The 19442-nt window shown below is 59.3% G+C and overlaps 3 protein-coding genes across 5 annotated transcripts; 2 read left to right on the top strand and 1 right to left on the bottom strand.

The window, feature by feature from the left end:
- Nucleotides 1–437: 437 nt before the first annotated feature.
- On the top strand, nt 438–3257 carry UBA52 (ubiquitin A-52 residue ribosomal protein fusion product 1). Its single transcript, NM_001128095.2, has 5 exons — nt 438–508; nt 1578–1691; nt 1957–2043; nt 2862–2964; nt 3058–3257. The coding sequence occupies exons 2-5, from the start codon at nt 1589–1591 to the stop codon at nt 3149–3151; spliced, it is 387 nt and encodes a 128-aa protein (NP_001121567.1). The 5' UTR covers nt 438–508; nt 1578–1588; the 3' UTR covers nt 3152–3257.
- A 1373-nt stretch (nt 3258–4630) lies between these two features.
- On the top strand, nt 4631–7424 carry REX1BD (required for excision 1-B domain containing). Its single transcript, XM_038566803.1, has 5 exons — nt 4631–4791; nt 4886–4968; nt 5352–5556; nt 6470–6549; nt 7189–7424. The coding sequence occupies exons 1-5, from the start codon at nt 4690–4692 to the stop codon at nt 7259–7261; spliced, it is 543 nt and encodes a 180-aa protein (XP_038422731.1). The 5' UTR covers nt 4631–4689; the 3' UTR covers nt 7262–7424.
- Nucleotides 5084–18178, bottom strand: CRLF1 (cytokine receptor like factor 1). 3 transcript variants are annotated; one of them, XM_038566802.1, is made up of 9 exons: nt 18067–18178; nt 13142–13423; nt 12689–12818; nt 12352–12521; nt 11171–11328; nt 10910–11078; nt 8685–8872; nt 8525–8567; nt 5084–5220 (listed from the first exon to the last, which is right to left on the bottom strand). In XM_038566802.1, the coding sequence occupies exons 1-9, from the start codon at nt 18176–18178 to the stop codon at nt 5216–5218; spliced, it is 1257 nt and encodes a 418-aa protein (XP_038422730.1). In that variant the 3' UTR covers nt 5084–5215. The 3 variants fall into 3 exon arrangements, with proteins under 3 accessions (XP_038422730.1, XP_038422729.1, XP_038422728.1); XM_038566801.1 differs by lacking the exon at nt 5084–5220 and adding an exon at nt 7140–8034; XM_038566800.1 differs by lacking the exon at nt 5084–5220 and adding an exon at nt 7140–7463.
- Between the last annotated feature and the right edge of the window lie 1264 nt (nt 18179–19442).

Genomic DNA, 19442 nt, shown 5'->3' with positions numbered 1-19442 from the left:
TGACTCCTAGTGTTAGGTGGCTCCCAAGTGTCTCACACGTCCCACCCTTGCGCCTCCTCCTACCTTCTGTGTCCTGACCCCTGAGCCCTGGACCCTCTGATCCTTTACTTAATTCCTTGGTTTTAGCACAGTCTCCTCTACTGTAGTCAGGAAGCATCCCCCAAGAGGCCGCTGTGTGCCATCAGTTTTTGGCAACCCACAAACATAGGGTGGAAATACCCAGAAAGATGTAGCCGCCCCCTCACGTGACTTGGAAGACGGGTCCTACACCCGGAAGCGGGATGGCGACACTTGCCCACAGGCGCCGCGGCTTCGTTCGCCAGCACCCAATATGGCGGCAGGGCGGGGCCGGGGAGGGCGCGGCGCGGATTGTGACGCAAGCGCGCAGCGTGCTGAGTGCGCAGGCGCTCTCAGCGGCAAATCGGCGGTTTCCGGTTCCGCCGCCCTCTTTCTCTTCAACGAGGTGGGCGAGCGGTTTGGTGGCGGCGGCCTTGCGAGTTCGCTCCAGGTCTGGATAGGGCGGGAGGCTGTGGGGGGTCGCAGGCGTCGAAATAGTGGAGGGGTCGGCCTGGAACCCGTCCGCGCGGGCAAGGTTCCGCAGGGCGGCCGGGTCAGCTGAGTTGGGCGCGTGAGGCCGTGGTTCTCAGCCTGGACTGAATCCCGGTATGCGAACGAGCCTTTGAGAGACGGGGCCTGTGTGCTCTGCTAGCCCAAGCTACCCCACGAGGCTTGAGGGCGTGGATGGTCTTCTTGGGCAAACTCCTTAATGGAGGAGGGGTATGAAGCCTATAGTTTTTTTTTCGGGCCATGTAGTGCGTCAGTTCTCTTAGAATTATTAAGTTCTCTTTCTCCTACCACAAGGTTATTTTCTACCTGATATGTTTTAATACGTCTATAAGGAGAGGGTGGTAGCGTTCACCTTATACTTTTTTTTTTTTTTTTGGACGATGAAATTATGTGTAAACAAGTGCCAGGCACGTGGTTGGCAGATACCGTTTATGGGTTGGGGCAAAGGCAGGAAGCGTGGTTTGGCGAGTTTGGGTATAAATTGGGAGAGAAGCCAGGGTGTTGGGTGTCTGAGCTTGGAGTTGGAGAGAACTGCAAGGGAGGAAAGTGTGTTGGAGGAGTGGCTACTGAAATGGGATTTCCACTCAGGTAGCAGGAAGGGCTGCTTGTGGAGCAAATGTGGCTTACAGAAGGAGAGGGAGGCTGGGATCTCCAGACCACACTTGAAAATTTTGTCTGGCAAGACAGTGCACCAGCCATGTACTTTTCATTCCATCATCAAAGTTGACAGTCTCATTTGCTGGATCCAAAGAGCATAACCACAGTCCTTGTTCCCATGAAACACCCTTTGCCGTAATGGTCCAGGGGTAAGGTAAAGGAAGCATGATCTTGTTTATAAGACAGGTTTGGGCTGCAGGCTTAGAGAGGTGGAAGGAGACGGGCACTGGGGTGCGCCTGTAATTGTGGTTGATGCTGGCACAGGGCTGGCAGGGTCAAGGCTTGCCAGCCCCTGAGCTCAAACTGCTTGCACCTGCATTTCTCACACCTCCATTCTACTTCCTACCTTCCAGCAGACGCAGAGATGCAGATCTTTGTGAAGACCCTGACGGGCAAAACTATCACCCTTGAGGTCGAGCCCAGTGACACCATTGAAAATGTCAAAGCCAAAATCCAAGACAAGGAGGGTGAGTTAGGCTGAGTCCAGAGGCTCTGTCCTCTCCAGCTCAGAGGAGCCACTGTCATGTGCAGGATGGGTACTGAACTTGTATAGACCTCAGCCTTGGCAAGTATTTCCCCTGTGTGATCTCCGGAACAAGGGAGCTTGTTCTCTTTATCTTAGCTCCCCTTTTGACAGATTGGAGGTAATGCTAGAGCACCCCTGCGGGGAGAGGGGAAGCTGCCAGTAATATACTCACCAGAGCCTCCATAACAGAGCTTTCTTCTTCCCAGGCATCCCGCCTGACCAGCAGCGTCTGATTTTTGCGGGCAAACAGCTAGAAGATGGCCGAACTCTGTCAGACTACAATATCCAGAAAGGTACTGGGGGTAGGGTGGTTGGACAAGACCCCTTGAGTCCTAGGACCAAGGATGAAGTTTTGATGGCCTCGCTGCAAATGAGGGGTGGGGTGGGCTGTCTTAAGGTGAGGGTCAGATGGGGCCAATGAATTTTGCTTGTGTAAAGTTTTTGTTGGGGGGAAACATCCTATGGTCTCTAGGTTTCCAAGTGGCAGTGGTTTCTCATCTCTTGTTGACCTTTTTTTGTTGTTCAAAAGTGTGATAAAACAGGACATCTGGCTGGCTCAGTTTTTTTTTTTTTTTTTTTATGCATGAGAGACAGAGAGAGGCAGAGACACAGGCAGAGGGAGAAGCAGGCTCCATGCAGGGAACCTGATGTGGAACTCGATCCCGGGTCTCCAGGATCATGCCCTGGGCTAAAGGCGGCGCTAAACTGCTGCACCACTGGGGCTGCCCTCAAATCTTTTTTAAAGAAGATTTTATTGTTAGCAATAATCACATGCTCTACTGACTAAGCCAGTCAGACACTCCTTGATGTCACTTTTTGCAGCAACTAAATTTATTTTGCTCAGCAAAGTAATAGATCAACTTTGCATACCTTAGAAATTGCCTTGTCAGGAAACCCCTGTGCACACTATGTTTGGCATATATTAGCTTCAGACTTCCCAAGGGCTAGTAGGAAGTGAGATGGAGGTTCTGTGATGTGGTCTGGGCTGTTGTGTCCATCTTTGTGTAGAATACCCCATCACGTTTGAGAAGCTCTGGTCTGGAGAATCCTGCTCTGAGCCTGAGGCGCTGGGGCCAGGTTCAGTCACTGTCTCTCTTTGACCCTCCTATAGAGTCCACCTTGCACTTGGTGCTTCGCCTGCGAGGTGGCATCATTGAGCCTTCACTCCGCCAGCTGGCCCAGAAATACAACTGCGACAAGATGATCTGCCGCAAGTGTGTACTCTCAGATAGGGGTGGGTGGCTGGCCCTGGTGGGAGGGCTTGGGGTTGGGGTTTGCCCTCACTTGTCTCTCTCGTCTTTGTGAAGGTGTTATGCTCGCCTGCACCCCCGTGCTGTCAACTGCCGCAAGAAGAAGTGCGGCCACACCAACAACCTGCGCCCCAAAAAGAAGGTCAAATAAGGCCCCTCCACCAGCTCTTCCTTTGCCCGCAGGGCGGCCTCCTGCCCGAGCCTCAATAGGTCCTGGGGCCTCAATAAAGTTTCCCTTTCATTGACTGGAGCAGTAACTGGTGTCTGTGTGGCTGGTCTGTCCAACGAGGAGCTGGTTGCATTGTGGGTGTCTCCCTTGGGAACTCCCTGTTACTTGATTTTGTATAGCCCTCAAGAGTCCTGTGTCCTTTGGGCTCTGGTTGTCTCATCTATAAAGTGCTATGGTCCCAGCCCTCTGCCACATATCCATCTATAAATGGGAATAAAGAACCCCCAGCCCAGGCTCCTATGACTGCAGATCAGCCATGTCACTGGCTGGGCCCTCCATGACTTTCATTCCTATGCCATGGAGGACTGGGTGGGCAGGCAAACATTCCAGCTGGGGTAAAACCTCTGTTCTTGGCTGACCAGGAAGATCTCCTGGGCCCCACCCAAGACCTAGGACATGAGCCTTGGAGGGGTGGACCTTTTGTGTTCATAAAACTAGAGCTGATGCACCTGACAGTTGTGAGCTTTGTCACGCCCTGGGCTTTTATTTGTCTCAAGGTGATTTGGACTTGGTGTCATGATAACCCAGGCCTGGACAACAATACTGTAGTACCATTGAGACTTGGAGTGCCTGCTAAAGGCTGGTCTCAGTTTTTCCACGAGTCGTCTCCCTGTCGACAGTTCCATGCTCCATGGGGTATAGACCACCAACATCTTTCTGGTCTTTTCCCACATTTATTCCTGGAGAAAAGCTTCTCAAAGCTCAAACTACCTAATCTATCCCCAGCAGAAAGCCTGAGGCCTGCTTTGCACTTAAAATGACCCCGTTGGCCTTGTCCCTACCCTAGATTCTCAGCCTTTACACAGGTCCTTTTCAGGTCATTTCTGAGGAGAGCACACAGTACCTGCCATATTTGTTAAATAGTCTGTTGGATTCCTGCCTTTTGGGCTCTCCAGTATTGGAACCTCTGTTCAAATCCTGTCATAGCTATTACCTTAGATGACAAAATTACCTCTCAGGTTTTCTTTTTTATATTTTTAAAAAGGCTATTTATTCATGAGAGACAGGCAAAGACATAAGTGGAGGGAAAAGCAGGTTCCCCATGGGGAACCCAATGTAGGACTCCTAGGACCCAGGGATCACGACCTGGGCCAAAGGCAGACAATCACTGGGCCACACGGGGTCCCTGTTTTATTTGGGTGGGCACAGGATGTGGGGTTGAAATGAAGTTGATGTTGGGATAAATGTATACAGATTAGGGACAGCCCTGTTGTATACAGAGCCTTACATTCAAGGACAAGCACGATAAGAAAAAAAAAAAAGCCCTCAACGGGAACAAGCAGGGGAATGGGTGGAGCATGTCCGGCCTAAGACTTCACTGTCTTAACTCCTTATTTTTCGAGATCTTCAGGTTTCCTTTTTGGGGACCACAGGCTGGGGTGGGGGGACCTCCGGGCCTGCAGGGGGCGCCTGGCGCAGTGGAACACCTTAGTCCTGGGCGAGGCCGGGGCTGCTCAGTCATGATCACTTCCAAGGCCGTGGAGGACTCCGCTGTCCCCTCGGTACCCGGTACTGCCGGAGCTGCCGGTGTCCCGGAGCGCGAGGAGCCGGCGTGGCCCTGGGTGAGCCCGGGCTCCAGCAGGAACAGGTGCGGGGTGGGCGGTGCAGACTTGGGGGCTCCGGCTTCATGCCCCAGCCATGCCCCCCGCTCCGTAGAAAGATGCCCCGATCCGGGCGCTGGTGCAGCGCATCCACCAGTTGCAGGCTGAGCGCGCACAGGCCTTCCGCCGGCTGGAGGAGTAAGTGCGGGCGCAGGGGTGGGCGGGGGTCGCAGAGTTCAGCCCCCCGCGGGCTCCGGGGATGGGCACGCCTGGGGTCGGAGCTGGGTCCCCGTGCGGCTGCGTTGTCAGAGGTGGGGCGGCATTCGCTGGGGGACCAGATCCTTGCTTTTCCCCTCTGGGACCCAGGGCGCGGCCCCACTGCCGGATGGGCCACTCCGCGTGGCGTCTCTCCCTTCCCCAAGGGCAGGAGTGGGCCCATCTCCGGTTACCCTGCGGGAGTCAGAAAGCGTCCTCCACACTCTGGGGTCCAGAGACACTTCCTGGGGGCCTTCAGGTGGTCAGTGCGGGTGCAGGGCTTGAGAGCCTGGGGGGCGTAGCCTCAGGACCCCCACCTGCCGCAGAGGCCACCTCCAGTACCTGCGAAGCGGCCCGCCTCACGACTTCCCGCGCTACCGGAGCACGGTGCACGAGGTGACCCAGGCCTTCGCCGCCGCCTCGCGGGAGGTGCTGGCGGTGGAGGCCGAGCTGGCCGGGCCCAGAGGACAGCCGCTGCTTGCGAGCCACGTGCGCAGCCTGCAACAGCTGGAGCAGACGCGCCTGGCCACGGTGAGGCCCCACCCCAGCCCCTGTAACCCTACACAGTGCCTGATCTGTCGGGGCCCACTGTGTGCCTCATGGGGCAGGAGCCAGAATCCAGCCCTCCAGCGCCCCAGACACCACTTCCTCCTGCCCCACCTCAAAACTCCACTAAGGTTTCACTTAGGATTCTCGTGCCCTGACCCCTCCTGTCCATCTCCAGGTCATTCAGATTTTGTTTGGTCCCAGGATACACCGAGTTCACTTCAGCCCCTCCTGCAGCCCCAGCCCTCTGCCCAGAGTCCGCCCCCACTACGCTCCTACCCCTTTGGCTCCTCCCATTGCCTCACGCCGGGGCCTCCAGCCCCCTGCAGATTGGAGAGTGTGAATTTCCACGGTATCCCCCCTCCTGAGTAACCCTATATCCCAGCCTAGGTTCTGGGCCCACTCCTCCCCCGGGGTTCCAAGGCCCCGCCTACTCTGGCCCGACAGCCAATGCTGGACGAGACACGCTATTCCCAGACCAAGCCCACGCGAAGCCCCGCCCACATCGCACTCTAAACTGGGATTTCCGGGCCACGGTGTTTTAGGAGACCCCAATCCCAGTCTAGGTGTTTGGCCGACTTCCACCCTGGGATTATAACAACGCCCTGCCGCATCCTTGGGACTATGAGGCCCAGGCCTGCTCCACTCCCGTCACCAATTCCTGGCTGAGCCTTCTCCGCCCTTCCCATACCCCGCCTTCATGTGGCCACACCCACGTTTCCCCGCCCACTAACTCTAGGGCCCGCCCACTCAGTCGTCCTCCGGAGCCCCTACCGTGCAAAGCACCGCCCCTTGAGATTCCCAGTCCTGGCTGCCTTTCTGGGTGCTTCAGTGTCTGCGTGGGAGGGCAGAGGAGGGACTCTGCCAGCTGTGACATCTTCCCTCTTACCCATACCAGGTGGCCCTCCTGCAGCTGATGGGGGCACCAGAGCTGACTGAGCAGGAGAACACCCTGGAGATGCACCAGCTGAAGATGAAGTGAGCACTCCCTCCCAGTGGGTTGGTGGTGTTAGATTTGCGCAGCAACACCTCCAGGCACCCATCCCCAGCCAGGAGTGCCCCGGGGTTGGCTTGGTCATCCGGGGTTGACCCTCTGAACGTGCACACAATCCTTAGGGTATGCACACTGGAGTCCTTACCTGGTGGCTCCCAGACATAGAGCACACATTACCCCAGTGCAACACCCTGCAATTTCACACCAGACTCCCTGTGCATTTCTGGGACACAGTTGGGCACCTTCACACATGCCAATCCCACTGACTTAGAGCTGGGACATGGTTGCCCAGGTCCACCAGACACAGACCTGCACGTTCCTTCCTCCAGCACCCATCCTCCCCCTGGCACACAGGATTGCACTCCCATTCAGTATCTGCTATGTAACACAGCACAACCTTCGGATGGCACCCACCCAAGATGCCTTTTTCTCTCTGCCCACTCTCATCCGCAGACCACCCCTCCTCCCAGGCATCCAAATTGTCCTCTTGGCCACTGGTGCTGCCTGGAACTTTGGCGGCAGGCAGGAGGGCCTGGGGCTTGCCGCAGCCCCCTAGGAGCTGTGCAGTGGTGGCTAATTCGCCCCATCTGGGTTTTATTTATAGTTCCCATCCACTCTTGTAGGGTAATTAAAACCATGGAAGCGATCAGCGAGGTTCTTCAGGACCTTAGGTTTGATGCAGAATCTGCCGAGTGATGGTGGCTTCCCAGAGACATGCCATGGGATATGGGAAATGGGGTGAATGGCACCCAGCCCACCCCTGGACCGTCAGATGGCTGGGGTCACGCTCCACCAGGTTGCTGACCGCCCTTGAATTTGCTGTGACTCCAACAATAAAGGACCCTTCATTTGCAGCTGCTCCACTGTCTCTGTCCTAGGGTGCTGGGATTGGGCGTCCCTGGGAAAGAGGCCCCACAACGCCAGGGATGGTAGGTGCAAGACCCCCCACTCCCTGATGGTAGAACTGGTGTTTTGAATCACAACCTCCAGTGAGTTTAAAACCAGATATTTCATATTTTGGAGAGTCTGAAATTCTGGGATGCAAAGGTTCCAATCCCATAGGGTCATTAAACCCCTAAACCCCACAGCCCCTACCCTGGGCCAATCCAGCCCCAAACATCTTCACAATCAGGGCACCTAAATAGCTTGTTTATTTAAAAAGACTCTGTAGGGGTCCTGGATGGGGGGGGGGGAGTAATGACCCCTCTTCACCCCCAGCCCTGGCAGGGGTTCTGGGCAGCTTAGCCAACTCTCACACACACCCCCATTGGAGTTGCACCCAAGGATGGCCTCACATGGAGGCCAGAGATGTTGTTACCCTCAGAATACCCACCCCAGCTCCTCCAAGCCAAGGGTGCTTGGGTGCCCTGAGGTGAGGGTACAGAGTTAGCCCCCAGTCTGGGTGCAGCCCCCAGGTCTCCACGCAGCAGGGAGGGTGGCCCCAGTCCCTAGAGCTTATCTGGCAGGACCTGCAGGTAGAGGGGAAGCCAACCTAAGCAGGGAGCCTGGGAGGGGCCAGTACCACAGAGCAATTGAGGAAGCCCCAGTTCAGGTCCTGGCTCTGCCATTTTCAGCTTGGTGACCTTTGGTACTGCCCCTCTCAGGGCCTTGGTTTCCCCATTTGAGAAATAAGAATATCTGTTTGTCCCATGGGGCGTACTGTGGCATAGGGTGAGCATGCAATCAGTGCTCATACATGCTAACTGGGGTGTGTTCATTCCTGAGGATGACATTCCACTTTGGACATCATGGGGGGTCAGATGCTTTTACTAGACTAAAGTCCGAGGGACCAGGCAATCACTGGGTGTTAGGTAAATGCTGATAAATAAGAGATGGAGAAAGGGATTCCATCTCAGCAACTCTAAGGCTGAGGGTGGGGGGCCCACGGCCCGTGGCCACCAGGAGGGGCCCTTGTCTCCCTCCCTGCCCACCCACCAAGCTGGGGTGGGCTCCCCTTACCTCTCGTCGTGCCCCGTCTGCCCGAGGGCAGGATCCCCTCGTCCTGTGCTTGGAAGGAAGGAGGCGGTGTCTGGGGGCTGCGGTCCTGCCCCCGCCCCAGTCCGCCTCCCTCCCTGCCGCTACCACTCCATCCCTCGCCCCGCGGGTCCCTCCTTCCTACCTGGTTGCGGGTTTTGTGGGTCTTCTGCATCCAGGCTCGCCACTGGTCGTAGAGGCGGAAGCTCAGGTTCGAGCAGTACGCGTGCTTCTTGAGCCAGCCCAGGAACTGCTTGAGCTCGCGCCGCACCGGCCCCGAGCTCGGCTCGCCGCCCCGCGGCTCGCACGCCCCGCCGCCCGGGCCCGGGCGCTCTGGTGGGGGGGAGCGGCGGTGTCACGGCGCGCCCGGCAGAGGGCGCGCGAGGGCAGGAGAGGGAGGCTCCGCCGCTCGGCGGGACTCTGTTCCCCTGGGGCACCTCCCTCCCGGCGTCTCTGGGATCGGGTCCTCTCCACCGCCCGGCCCAGCTGCCCAGCTGAGCCCCCGAAGAGGTGGGAGGCGGGGAAGGAGGGGGTCCTCCCCCATGGCTCCTCCAGGAACCTGATTCCCGCGGCCTGAGCCAGGTGTGAGCGAAAGGGAGGGGAAGAAGGACAGGAGCCAGGGCCAGAGGGATGCGACCCAGACACAGAGCAAGGGACGGGGAAAGAGAGAGCGCGCCACTAGTGAGAGAGAGTCGGAGAGACAGAGAGAGATGGAAAGACGGAGACAAGGAGAGGGGGAGACGTGGGGAGGGCCCAAGAAATGGGGGACGGCCAAGGAAATGCAGAGGGACAGGAAAGGGCGCCATCAAGAGAGGGCTGAAGCCGGCAGAGACAGAGGCCATGGGTATGGAGGGACATAGAAACCAAAAAAGGCAAAAACACAGGGAGATAAAAGGGAAGAGAGTGACAGAGGGATGAAGGGAGACAGAGGAGACCCCCCCCCGGGGGGGCAGGGGCCTGGCCTGAGAGCCGGAGCCAGTGGGATGGGGAGTGGGCTGGGAGGGCCAGGTGGGAGGCCGGCCTGTCGGTCCAGCTGTCGGCCGCAGCCAGCCCCTAGCAGGCCGGCAGATAAGGACATCGGCCTCACGTCATAAATAACGCCGGGAACCCGCTGACAGGCCCTGGCACGGCCACGGCCCCCACCGCCCCTGCTGGCCTCCCCCGGCCTCCCCAGCCTCTCCAGCGGACGCAGCCGCCTGCTGGCTCCCGTGCAAGAATCGCAGGTGCTGGGCACGAGCAGGGGCCAAGGCGCAGGCCCCTCCCGGCCGTGCTAGATCCCGCCCACCTCCAGAACCTGGAGGGGCCCAGGATGGGGGCTGGGGAACTGGCTGGAGCCTGGCTCTGCCCTTGTCTGGCTTTGAGACCCCTTCTGCGCCTCAGTTTCCCCGTCATCCCACGAGCATGGGCCCGGACTTCAAAGAAACAATTCGAATCCCTGTGTGACCTTAGCGGGCGGCTGAACATCCTAGGGCCTGTATCTTCACTGAGAAAAGGAGGTTCCTTTGAGGTGAAGCCATGGGGGAGCAGGAGATAGGAGCCTTAGTAACCACCTGCAAACACTTAGAGGGCACCCACAGTGAGTGCACTTTCTTGGGCTATCTCATTGAACCCTAATAACAGCCCGAGGTTGGTATGATTATTGTACCCACTTTCCAGATGGAAAAGCTGAGGTCAGATGTTTAACATATTTCATGCCATCTCATAATGGAGAGGATGGAGGATCATGGGCTTAGAGAAACCCCAGCTGGCAAGGGAAGTCAGACCCAGGCTCCTGATGGTCCCCTCCCCCTACCTTGATCAGGAGGGGAACTCAAGGCCCATCCTAAGAAACGTTGGCAGCCGATCAGCCTCAGAAGCAGAGCAGAGGTCTCAAACTCACTTGCTTTAGGGGCTAAGGAGCGGGTACAGGCGGCCAAAATGGGCTAGGTGGGGATGGGGCAACTCAAGAGTGAGGGTGGTGAGTGATGGGGGCTGGTGGGGACTGTGTCCTGTTAAAGTTCCTTGTTTGAAGATTCTATGTTTAAGGACTCTACACCCAACGTAGGGCTCTAACTCACAACACGGAGATCAAGAGTTGCACGCTCTTCTGACTGAGCCAGCCAGGTGCCCCAACATTTCCTAGACGATCAATTTTTCTAGGAAACCTAGGATAGTTGTGTGAAGACTTCCTGTTTTTAAATGTCTGCAAGGAGGTCAGACTTTTTTTTTTTTTTTCAAATGACAGGTCAAAGAAAATGGATCCAAGGGCCACATTTGGCCCCTAAGGGCCACCAATTTGACACCTCCGCTCTCTTGGAGGAACCAAAGAAATGAAGGCTTTGGCTGCTTTGGGACTGGTGTCCTGACCACCCAGGCCTGTGGGGTGCTCACCACTGCGAGGGGTGGAGGCAGCCGTGGGGTGGCTCCACTCGCTCCAGATCCCCGCCTTCTTGGAGCCGTAGATGCCAAAGGGATTGCAACGCACTTGCACGAAGTAGACTGTGCCTGGCTTCAGGCCGGCCAGACGGCACGAGGTCTGGTTGCTTACATCGTCCACCACCTGGTGGCAATGGCAGAGTCAGAGACGGGGCAGGGGCGGGGGGGGAGGGAGGCTCGGGGTGGGATGGGGTAGGGGGTGGGGGTGTCAGGCACCTTCCAATCCACGCTGTCCTCCACTCGGTAGCGGATTTGGTACTTGGCTTGGAAGAGGAAGTCCTTGAGGGCCGGTGGGGAAACCCAGCGCACACTTAGCTGGTCCTCCAGGCCCCCGACTCGGCTCACATGCACATCAGGTGGGGGGTCGGTGGTCACTGAGAGATGGGCGGATGGATGGGGCAGGGCAGGACTTAATCACTCAGCTGTCCTTGGACCCAGGCGGGGGGAGGGGGGGGCGGCTCGGTTAAAATCTCAGAGCACATGGCTTAGGGGGCACCTGCCTCGCTTCTGCCCTCTTCCCACTTCCCCCTTCAGGACGGGTGGATTACATTAGATAATATTTGGGAAACACTCAGCACCTAGAAGCATTCAATTAACGTTAGCTGTTATCACCATTATTATCTGTGACAGGAGAAACATAATCCTATCTTCAGGGAGCTATGTAAAAGCAGACACGGCCTGGTTGATGACATTGTTATTATTATGCCCAGGAGGCCAGGGGGCCAGCAGGCTGCCAGACCCCTGGGAAGCTCCTCCTGACCCCCCACTGCCCACCTGCACCTCCAGTTCTTTCCTACTTTACAAAGGTTTTCAATATGACAGCCTTGGTGGTGCAGAAGGAAAACTGAGGCTCAGAACCAGCCCACTGCAGCTTCAGCACTGGAGGAAGCAGAGCAGGAAGCAGACTGGGGTGGGGGGTGGCTACAGGCCTTCTGGGGGATCCTTCTGGGAGCCCATGGGCAGCACGGAGGTCTGGCCTCTCCCCCTGAGGCCTTAGTAAGGGTCTGAAAGGGTTAAGGCACAGGCCTGCTTGGGGCTGAGAAACACCCTAATTAGATTAGGCCCAATTCTGCTCGCAGATCATCCGTTTCCTGCCTCCCGCCTGCGCACCCCCCCCATCTCCAGGCTGAGGCTTCCTGGGGCGCCTCCCGACCTGGGCGCCCCCTCCCAGCTCCCCCGGGGCCCCCTCCTGCACACCTGGGCTGCTGAGGGGGAGGCAGCCAGGCCAGGTGTTCTCCACAGAGTGGGGGTATCCTGGCTGCTTTAGGGGACTGGGGACCTATGGGTGGATGCCTAGTTCCTCCCAGCCCCAATGAGCTGGAGCTGCAGCCGGGAGCTGAGCTAAGAGAGGGGGCGCAGGATCCCTCGTGGGCCTAGTAGCTGGTGGGGGTGCTCACCCACATCCAGGATGTCCAGCGTGAGCACATCAGAGCGGGCCGAGCCCAGCCGGTTGGTGGCCTCCACCCAGATCTCATAGGGTGTAAAGAGAGCCAGGTCCTTGGGGATGTGGCAGGAATGAGGTCCTACAGTGTGGTACTCCTCGCATGTGTTGTCCTGCCCGTACCACCTGCAGGGCAGGAGGGGGTGTAAGGACACACGAAGGTCCCTTCAGGCTCCCAGACCTCCCCATGGCATCCCCGGAGCGCAGACAGGATACCAGGCTCAGAGAGGGTGGGCTTTGCCAAGGCCTCACAGCCAGGCTGGCATACACGTCACCCAAGGGCCACCACCAACCTCAGCTTGTACTTGAGGGAGTAGTTGGTGTGGAGGAAGGTTTCCCCATGGGCCCCCGGCGTCCAGCGGCATGTCAGGTCCTTCATGTTCTTGGACCAGCAACTGATGTTGAAAGGTTTCTCTGGGGGCACTGGGGAAGGGGGGGTGCAGGGGGCTGAGGGTCTGGATCAGCCCTGGGCAGATGGAGAAGTTGCTAGCCACCAGCTAAGCCCCCACCTTCGAGTGGAAGGAGGGTGAACAGAGCGGATGTTGGCATGACAGCCTGCCTGGAATCTCTTGGGGATGGGGTGGCGGTTCCAGGCTCTCATTTCCACCCCAGAGGTCCCTACCTCTCAACCTGTGCCAGCACGCCCACTGTTCAGTCCTGGGCCAGAGGGCCCATGATTCATTCCCCTCTCCAGAGGGAGATGCTGCTCCCAAGAGTTACCCCGCTTATCCTGGGGGCCCACTTACAGCCAACATAGAGGCAGGAGCCAGCCAGGATGCTGCCGTCGCGAGCGTGGCACACCAGGTTGTCGCCTGACTGCTGCCTGGATCCGTTGAGGTTAGCCAGGGCAAGGGCCAGGGTGGACGCATTGAGCACGCGGGAGAGCTCAGGGGCTAGGCGGCGCCCATTGAGGGTCCAGTAGAGGCCCTCAGCCGTGGTGCCTGGCGGGTCCCCATGCACTGAGCACGTGGCCTGCAGGGAGGAGCCGATGAGGAGCGTGGGGTCCTGGGGGCTGATGACAGCTGTGTCTGGGGTCAGAGAGGAGTGCCTGTCAGGCCTGAGATGGAGTGGCCCTGAGCCCCGCCTCCTCCGCACCAGGCCAGGACCTCCAGGTCTCCTGGCAGTCCTCCAAAGGAGCTGTTTTTTTATTGTCTCCCATTCTACAGATAAGGAAATTGAGGTTCACTTAGGCCAAGTGACCAGCAAAGGTTGGTTGGCAAAACCAAGATTCAGCCCCAGGACTGCGATTCCACAACTTAGGTCTTTCCAAGCTGCTCGTTCGAGGACTTGCTAGGGCTCTAGGGGTGGGCACAAAAGTCAGTCATAAATGCCCATTCAGATTCAAGCACATCTTGCTTTGCATATAGTTCCAACCACTATTACATTCTGGGTTTTTTTTCTTTTTAAATTTCATTTTATTTTTGCTAATTAGAAATATAAGATTGATAACGCTAGAGCCTCACACATTGTAAGTGGGTCCTGGTGGAGGAGATGCTTCCTAAAAGGGGTGCCCTGACTCTTACTAGAATCCTGCTTCTTTTATGAATGAAAAACCTGAGGCCTGAGAAATCACCTCTTGCCCAAAGTCACCGGATGAGAAAAGGGCACCTAATTTAAAGTCAGATTTTGTCAATCTTCAGAGTTCTGCTCTGTGCTGTTGCTGGCACTGAAGGGGCAAACTCTTGGTACCCAACCCCCATTTGAGGGACTTGGTATCATTGTTCTTTCCTTCAATTCATTTTTCCTAATCTGCAAAATGGGAACAAGAAAGCTCATGATCCCTAGGGCTACTGTGAAGATCAGATGGAAAGTGAACTTCCTAAACAGGATTGTGTGTGAACTGAGCTAGGCATGAGGGTCTCAGGGATGCCGAGCTTCCCCTTCTGGAGGTTAGAACCTAAGAGGAATCTGTTTTTATCCAAGATGTCAAGGTCCAGATAAGGGACAAGGGTTGCACAGTCTGAGTCCCTGATACCCCTCACTGAGCCTCAGTCTCCCCATCTGGGAAGTGGGCACCATGGTATCAATCACATGTTTGAGAGGAGTGAAAATACTGTCTTTAAGGACAACCCTATGGGACTTTTAAGCCAGGCTGACCTGGGTTCAAATGCCCCCAGCAAACTGTGGAAGCTTGTCCATTCACTTTATTTCTTTGAGCATGTGGGAAGGGGCCTCTTCCTGCACCACAAGCAGTTGCGAGGACTCATTCACTCATTTGTTCATTCATTAATTCGTGCATCATGGAGCACCCACAGTTTGCCAGGAGCTGGGCACACAATGGTGACCAAGGTACTCAAAATTCCTCCCCCTTGTGGGCCTTGAATCCAATGGAGCAAGAGGAAAAAGAACAAATATCTAAGAATAAATAAGGGAGAAGTGAAGCACATGGTAGCGGTGGCAGCTCAATGGCCCAGGAGGCCTACCTATCTGGGGAGGCATTTGAGTTGAGACCTGAATAAAGTGAAAGAAGTAACCACGAAAATGTCTAGGAAAGAGTGACCAGACAGTGGGAGCAGCAAGTGCAAAGGTCCTGGGGCAGGAGTGGTGGGGAATGAGGTCTGGGAGGTCAGCAGTGCCAGACCTGCTGGGAGGGGCTATTCCAGAGTTCAGCACAGGGAGAATTTACATTTTAAAAGGATCCCCAGGCAGCTGTAAAAAGGGACTGCAGGAGTGGGGGGTAAAGGGGCAGCAGGGGAGGGAGGAGGTAACCCAGTTTCCCTGAGATGGCAGCCAAGGACGGGGTGATCCTGGCCCCTTGGGAGACACTCTGAATGCCTGTGGCTGCCCTGTGCGGGCCCTCACTGCCCCCAGATGGGCGAGGTGGGGTGCACACGGTTCTCCCTGCCGGCTCTGACAATTTTCCGGGGCAAACTTGGCTTGAGGGCCATTTCTTACTGGAGCCTGGGATCACAGTTGCGTTTGGGGCTTGGCCCAGGGCTCGCTGGAGGTCTCAGCGTCCGTGCGAAGGAGCCGGCTGAGCGGGCCAGAGCCGAGGAGGCGGGGGCGGCCGGGGGCGGGGGCCAGGGGGCCGCCCCGGAGGTCCCAGGCAGCCAGCCGCCCGCTAATTCGGAATTCCTTCGGCATGAACTCGGGCGTGCCAGCGTCTCTGCCCCGGCCCACCCACCGCTTCCTGCCTGGGCCCCCCCAGCAGGGTGGGAAGTCACGGCCAGGCCTGCCTGGACCCCAGACCCATTCTCAACCCTTTGGGGGTAGGTCACGCCCCCTCCTGCTCCCCCCCCCCACCAGCGTGGTCTAGCCAGGAAGGGGCTCTCTGGGGGGTCTTGGCTGGGGGGCACTGCCCCTCTGCCACACCCGCCTGGCCTGGGCTGGCGTGGACTGCCTGCCAGCAGCTGCAGCTGCCCTCCTGGGGCTGGGCGGGGGACAGGGCGAGAGGGCAAGGCCAGGCAGGCCTGGACAGGCCAATTCCCCCCCTCCCACCCCCCACCAAGTTCCACCAGAAAAGGTCAGAGGGAGGACTTCTCCTGGGACATGGGTGCCAATCCCAGCTGGAGCACCTGAGCAACTGGTTTCCCCTCTGCCGATCTCAGTTTCCTCCTCCATAAAATGGGAGGAAAATGAGTTCTACCTGTTGGGGAGATGAATGAGATGAGATCATGATGTCCAGAGGGCCCAGCACACTGCAGCACCTAGGAACTATTAAGATTACAGCCCCTCCCAGCTCTGGGGTCCCAGCTGGCTCCCAACTCCCTTTAGGCCTCCCCAAACAATGGGCCGAGGCGCTAGGGACCTGGATGCATACATTCCAAGCCAGTGGAAGCAGCTGGGAACAGCCCACTAAAGTTGTGGGGGCCCTTGCCTGGTTTGGGGGGCCTCCTAGGAGGCTCCCCAAAGCAGATCCCTGAGCTAAGCTTTTGGACAGCCACCCCCACCCCCCTTGCTCCCTGCCTCCCTGCCTTTCACACAGAGCTGGGGCCTTTAAAAGTTTTTTCTTTCTCCCTTCCCAATCTGGAGCCACTGCTGTTATTAAAAAGGAACACCATGTGTTTTAAAAGGGAAAAGTGTGAGATTCTCTGCAAGCAAGGCAGGAGGGTGGCCTCTATCCCGGGGTCCCGACAGGGGTCCCCATCTCCTGTCCCGCTGGTACCTACAGACACTTTACGACCCACCGGTCTGCTGGTCAGGTGCTAAGACACACCGTAAGTAGAAACATATTGCTGAGGTGTGAGAATCTTTTATTTAATTTCTTCCCCCTTAAAGGAAAAAACACACGCACAACAATCCCCCCCAACCACCACCACCTTTGCCTGCTGCTCTATGGGCTGGGAAACAAAGCCAGCCACTCTTAGTGGCCTTTACAGGCACTGCTCACTGCCTAGCAGAGCTGCCAGGGACCCCAGGAGGGCCTGGGGCAGTCCCCCACCTGCCCAGGCGCCTTGGGCATGCTGGGCTTTCAGCAAGTGCCCCCAGGGGGTGCCCGGACCCTGTCCTTTCTGGAGGAGAACCACAGGAAACTTGCAAACATCTCTGTGCAGTATGGGATGGCCTGGGGAGCAATGTGTGCTGGCCCGCATCGACCTGCGCGCCTGGATGGGGTTGCGTAGAGCGATTGTGAACGTCTAGGGCAGGCAATGCCTGCGTGTATACCCCTGTGTTGCCTCCCCCTGCGGAATGTATGTGACCACGAATGTGTGTGTGTCAGGGATGGAATGTGTGTGCGCGTGCCCCGATGGTGTGCGAATGTGCATCTGGGATGCAGTGTGCGCTCATCTGAGGGTGAGGGTGACGGGCCACAAGCCAGTGTGTCTTTGTGTGTCTCTGGGTGTGTCCCAGAGAGGGTCTGGATGTAGAGACGGTGTCCTGGAAGGGGTGTGCTTCGGGTGGGGCGACAGAGAAGCCTCAGCCCGCGAGCTCCTGACAGGGCAGAGGTCTCGGCCTGCGGGGCCGTGGGTTCCCGGTTAGCCTCCCCGCCTCCCCCCCCCCCCAACCACCAAGGCTGGGCCCGCGGTGCCCGGACTCGCTGGCTCCTGCTCCCTCTCCCTCTCACCCACTCGCTCACAAAGATTTCTGTCGCTGGAGGCTCTCAGCCCCTGCAGCCTGGCCAGGAATGGTTCCGAGCCCGCCAGTGGCTAGGACTCCGCGGACCCCCGCGCTCGGGGTCCCGCCAAGGGAGGGCGGCGGCGCCGGCCCGCGGAGAGGCGCGTCCCCGGGGACCCCGGGCCGCGCGCCAGGCGGCCAGAGCGGCCCCCCTCCCGGCGCCCCGCCTTCCTCGCGGGGCTCATCCCTCCACTGGGGGGGGGGGGCCGCCCAGGACCAGCACCCAACGCGCCTACCGCGTGCGCCCCTGCCCGGGAGCGGTGCCCCTCGGTCTCTATGGCTCCGAGTCCGCGGGCGCTGTTGCGTGCACCCGCCGCGTCCCGGAGTTCAGAGAGTCCCAGGCCGCGGGGCCCTCGACCCTCGGGGAAGGGCCGGGTGTCCCCGGCCGGGCGGCCCAGGTAAGAAGGCCTAGGGCGCGGAAGCCGGACCCTCGGGCCGGGGGACTACCGCGCCGTGCGCCCTGCAGGTGAGGGCGCCCCGAGGGCCGCGCTGGGGGCGCCTTCCTTTGTTCCCGGGCCGTCCAGGTGGCGCCCGCGCCCCCTCCCCCCGCAGCTGCCCCCGGGGCGCACGCTCTCGGCCCAGGCGGGAAGAAGGGAACAGGACGCCGGGTACTCACGGGCTCCTGATCCGGCTCTCGGCGCCCCGAGGACGCAGAGTAGCAGTAGGGGCAGCGGCGGCGGCGGCCGCCGCGCGGATTGGGCGGCGGGGCCCGGGCGGCCGGCGGGCATGGGGCCGGCGCTGCCGGGGGCGCGCGGCAGGAGGCGGCGGGCGGCGGCTGCGGCGGCTCCGGGCGCGGGGCTCGAGGCCGGCGCGGGAGGGCGCGGGCCGGGCAGCCCGCACGTCGCTGGGCGCGGGCGCGGAGGCCGGAGCAAGTCTGAGCAGCCGAATTGACAAGGCGCTAATGCGCCGCTGGCCCCGCCCGGCCCCGCCCCCGGCCCGGCCCGGCCCCGGGGGGGCGGCGGGCCCCGCACCGGCCTCCCCGCCGCCCGCCCGCCCGCGGGCACCGAGCGCCCCACCCGTCCGGCCTCCGCCCCGCCGCGCACCGCGCGCGCCCTGTCCCGCGGCCCGGAAGCCCCCACTCAGCCCCTACCAGCCTGAGAACTCTCTTTCCAACCCCGCCAGCTCCAGGCTCCCCACCCCCAATCTGGGACCTGGCTCCCCCAATCCCGCTTCCATACCCCTGCCCACTTCCCTGCGCCCTGCTCTCAGCCCTTTGCCCCTTAAGTGTCTCCTGCGGCCCCCGGCCCAGGCCCGCTCCTCCTCCCATCCTGTCTCGGCCCCCACCCCAGCTTTTGGCCCCGCCCCCCCGGAGTGGTCCCCGAGCCCCGCCTGCTCCCATTTCCACCCCCCGTCCTTCCCCAGGGGCCTAAGAGTCGCACCCTCCCCAGCCCCACGCCCTGGACGCGCGGGTCCCATCGCTCTCGGCCCAGCGCCCCCCGCCTCCCACTTCATCCCGCCTCTCTTTGGTCCTCCGCGCGCAGCCTCGGTCCCAGGCTTTGCTGGAGGGAAGACTGAGAAAAAGCTGGAAGGCAACGGAGTCCCGGGCCCTCGCCCTGGCTCAGCTGTCCACTTCACGCAGGACAGGGCTGAGATTCCTCGGGGGGCTCCTGGGGACCTTAGAAGGGAGCTCTCGCGTGGACAGACGCGGAGAAATGGGCCCCCGTGGGAGCGGGAACGGGGGTTTGCTGAGGTCCCGCAAGCGGGACGCGGAGGATTCCCAGGAGAGCCGTAAGGAGCTCCCCCCCGACTCAGTGACACCCCTCCCCACGGAAACATCAGTTCAGCGGCCCGCGGGTGGGGTGCGCCACGCAGTGAGTAATCGCTCCGGCGGCCGCCGCCCGCCGACTCCAGGTAACGCCGGCTGCCGGGAGCGACGCATAGAGTCTGTCTTCCTTTTTTTTTGCGCTGGGATCCTTCTCCGTGTTATTATTCTTGGCCACTGCTTGGGTTTTGGGACCCCTCCTGGCCGGGGTGCCTCACCCGCCTCCTCTT

Source organism: Canis lupus, chromosome 20, assembly GCF_011100685.1.
Source record: "Canis lupus familiaris isolate Mischka breed German Shepherd chromosome 20, alternate assembly UU_Cfam_GSD_1.0, whole genome shotgun sequence".
NCBI lineage: Eukaryota > Metazoa > Chordata > Mammalia > Carnivora > Canidae > Canis > Canis lupus.
The sequence above is the reverse complement of the archived record's forward strand: the minus strand, read 5'-3'. Positions and strand labels throughout refer to the sequence as shown.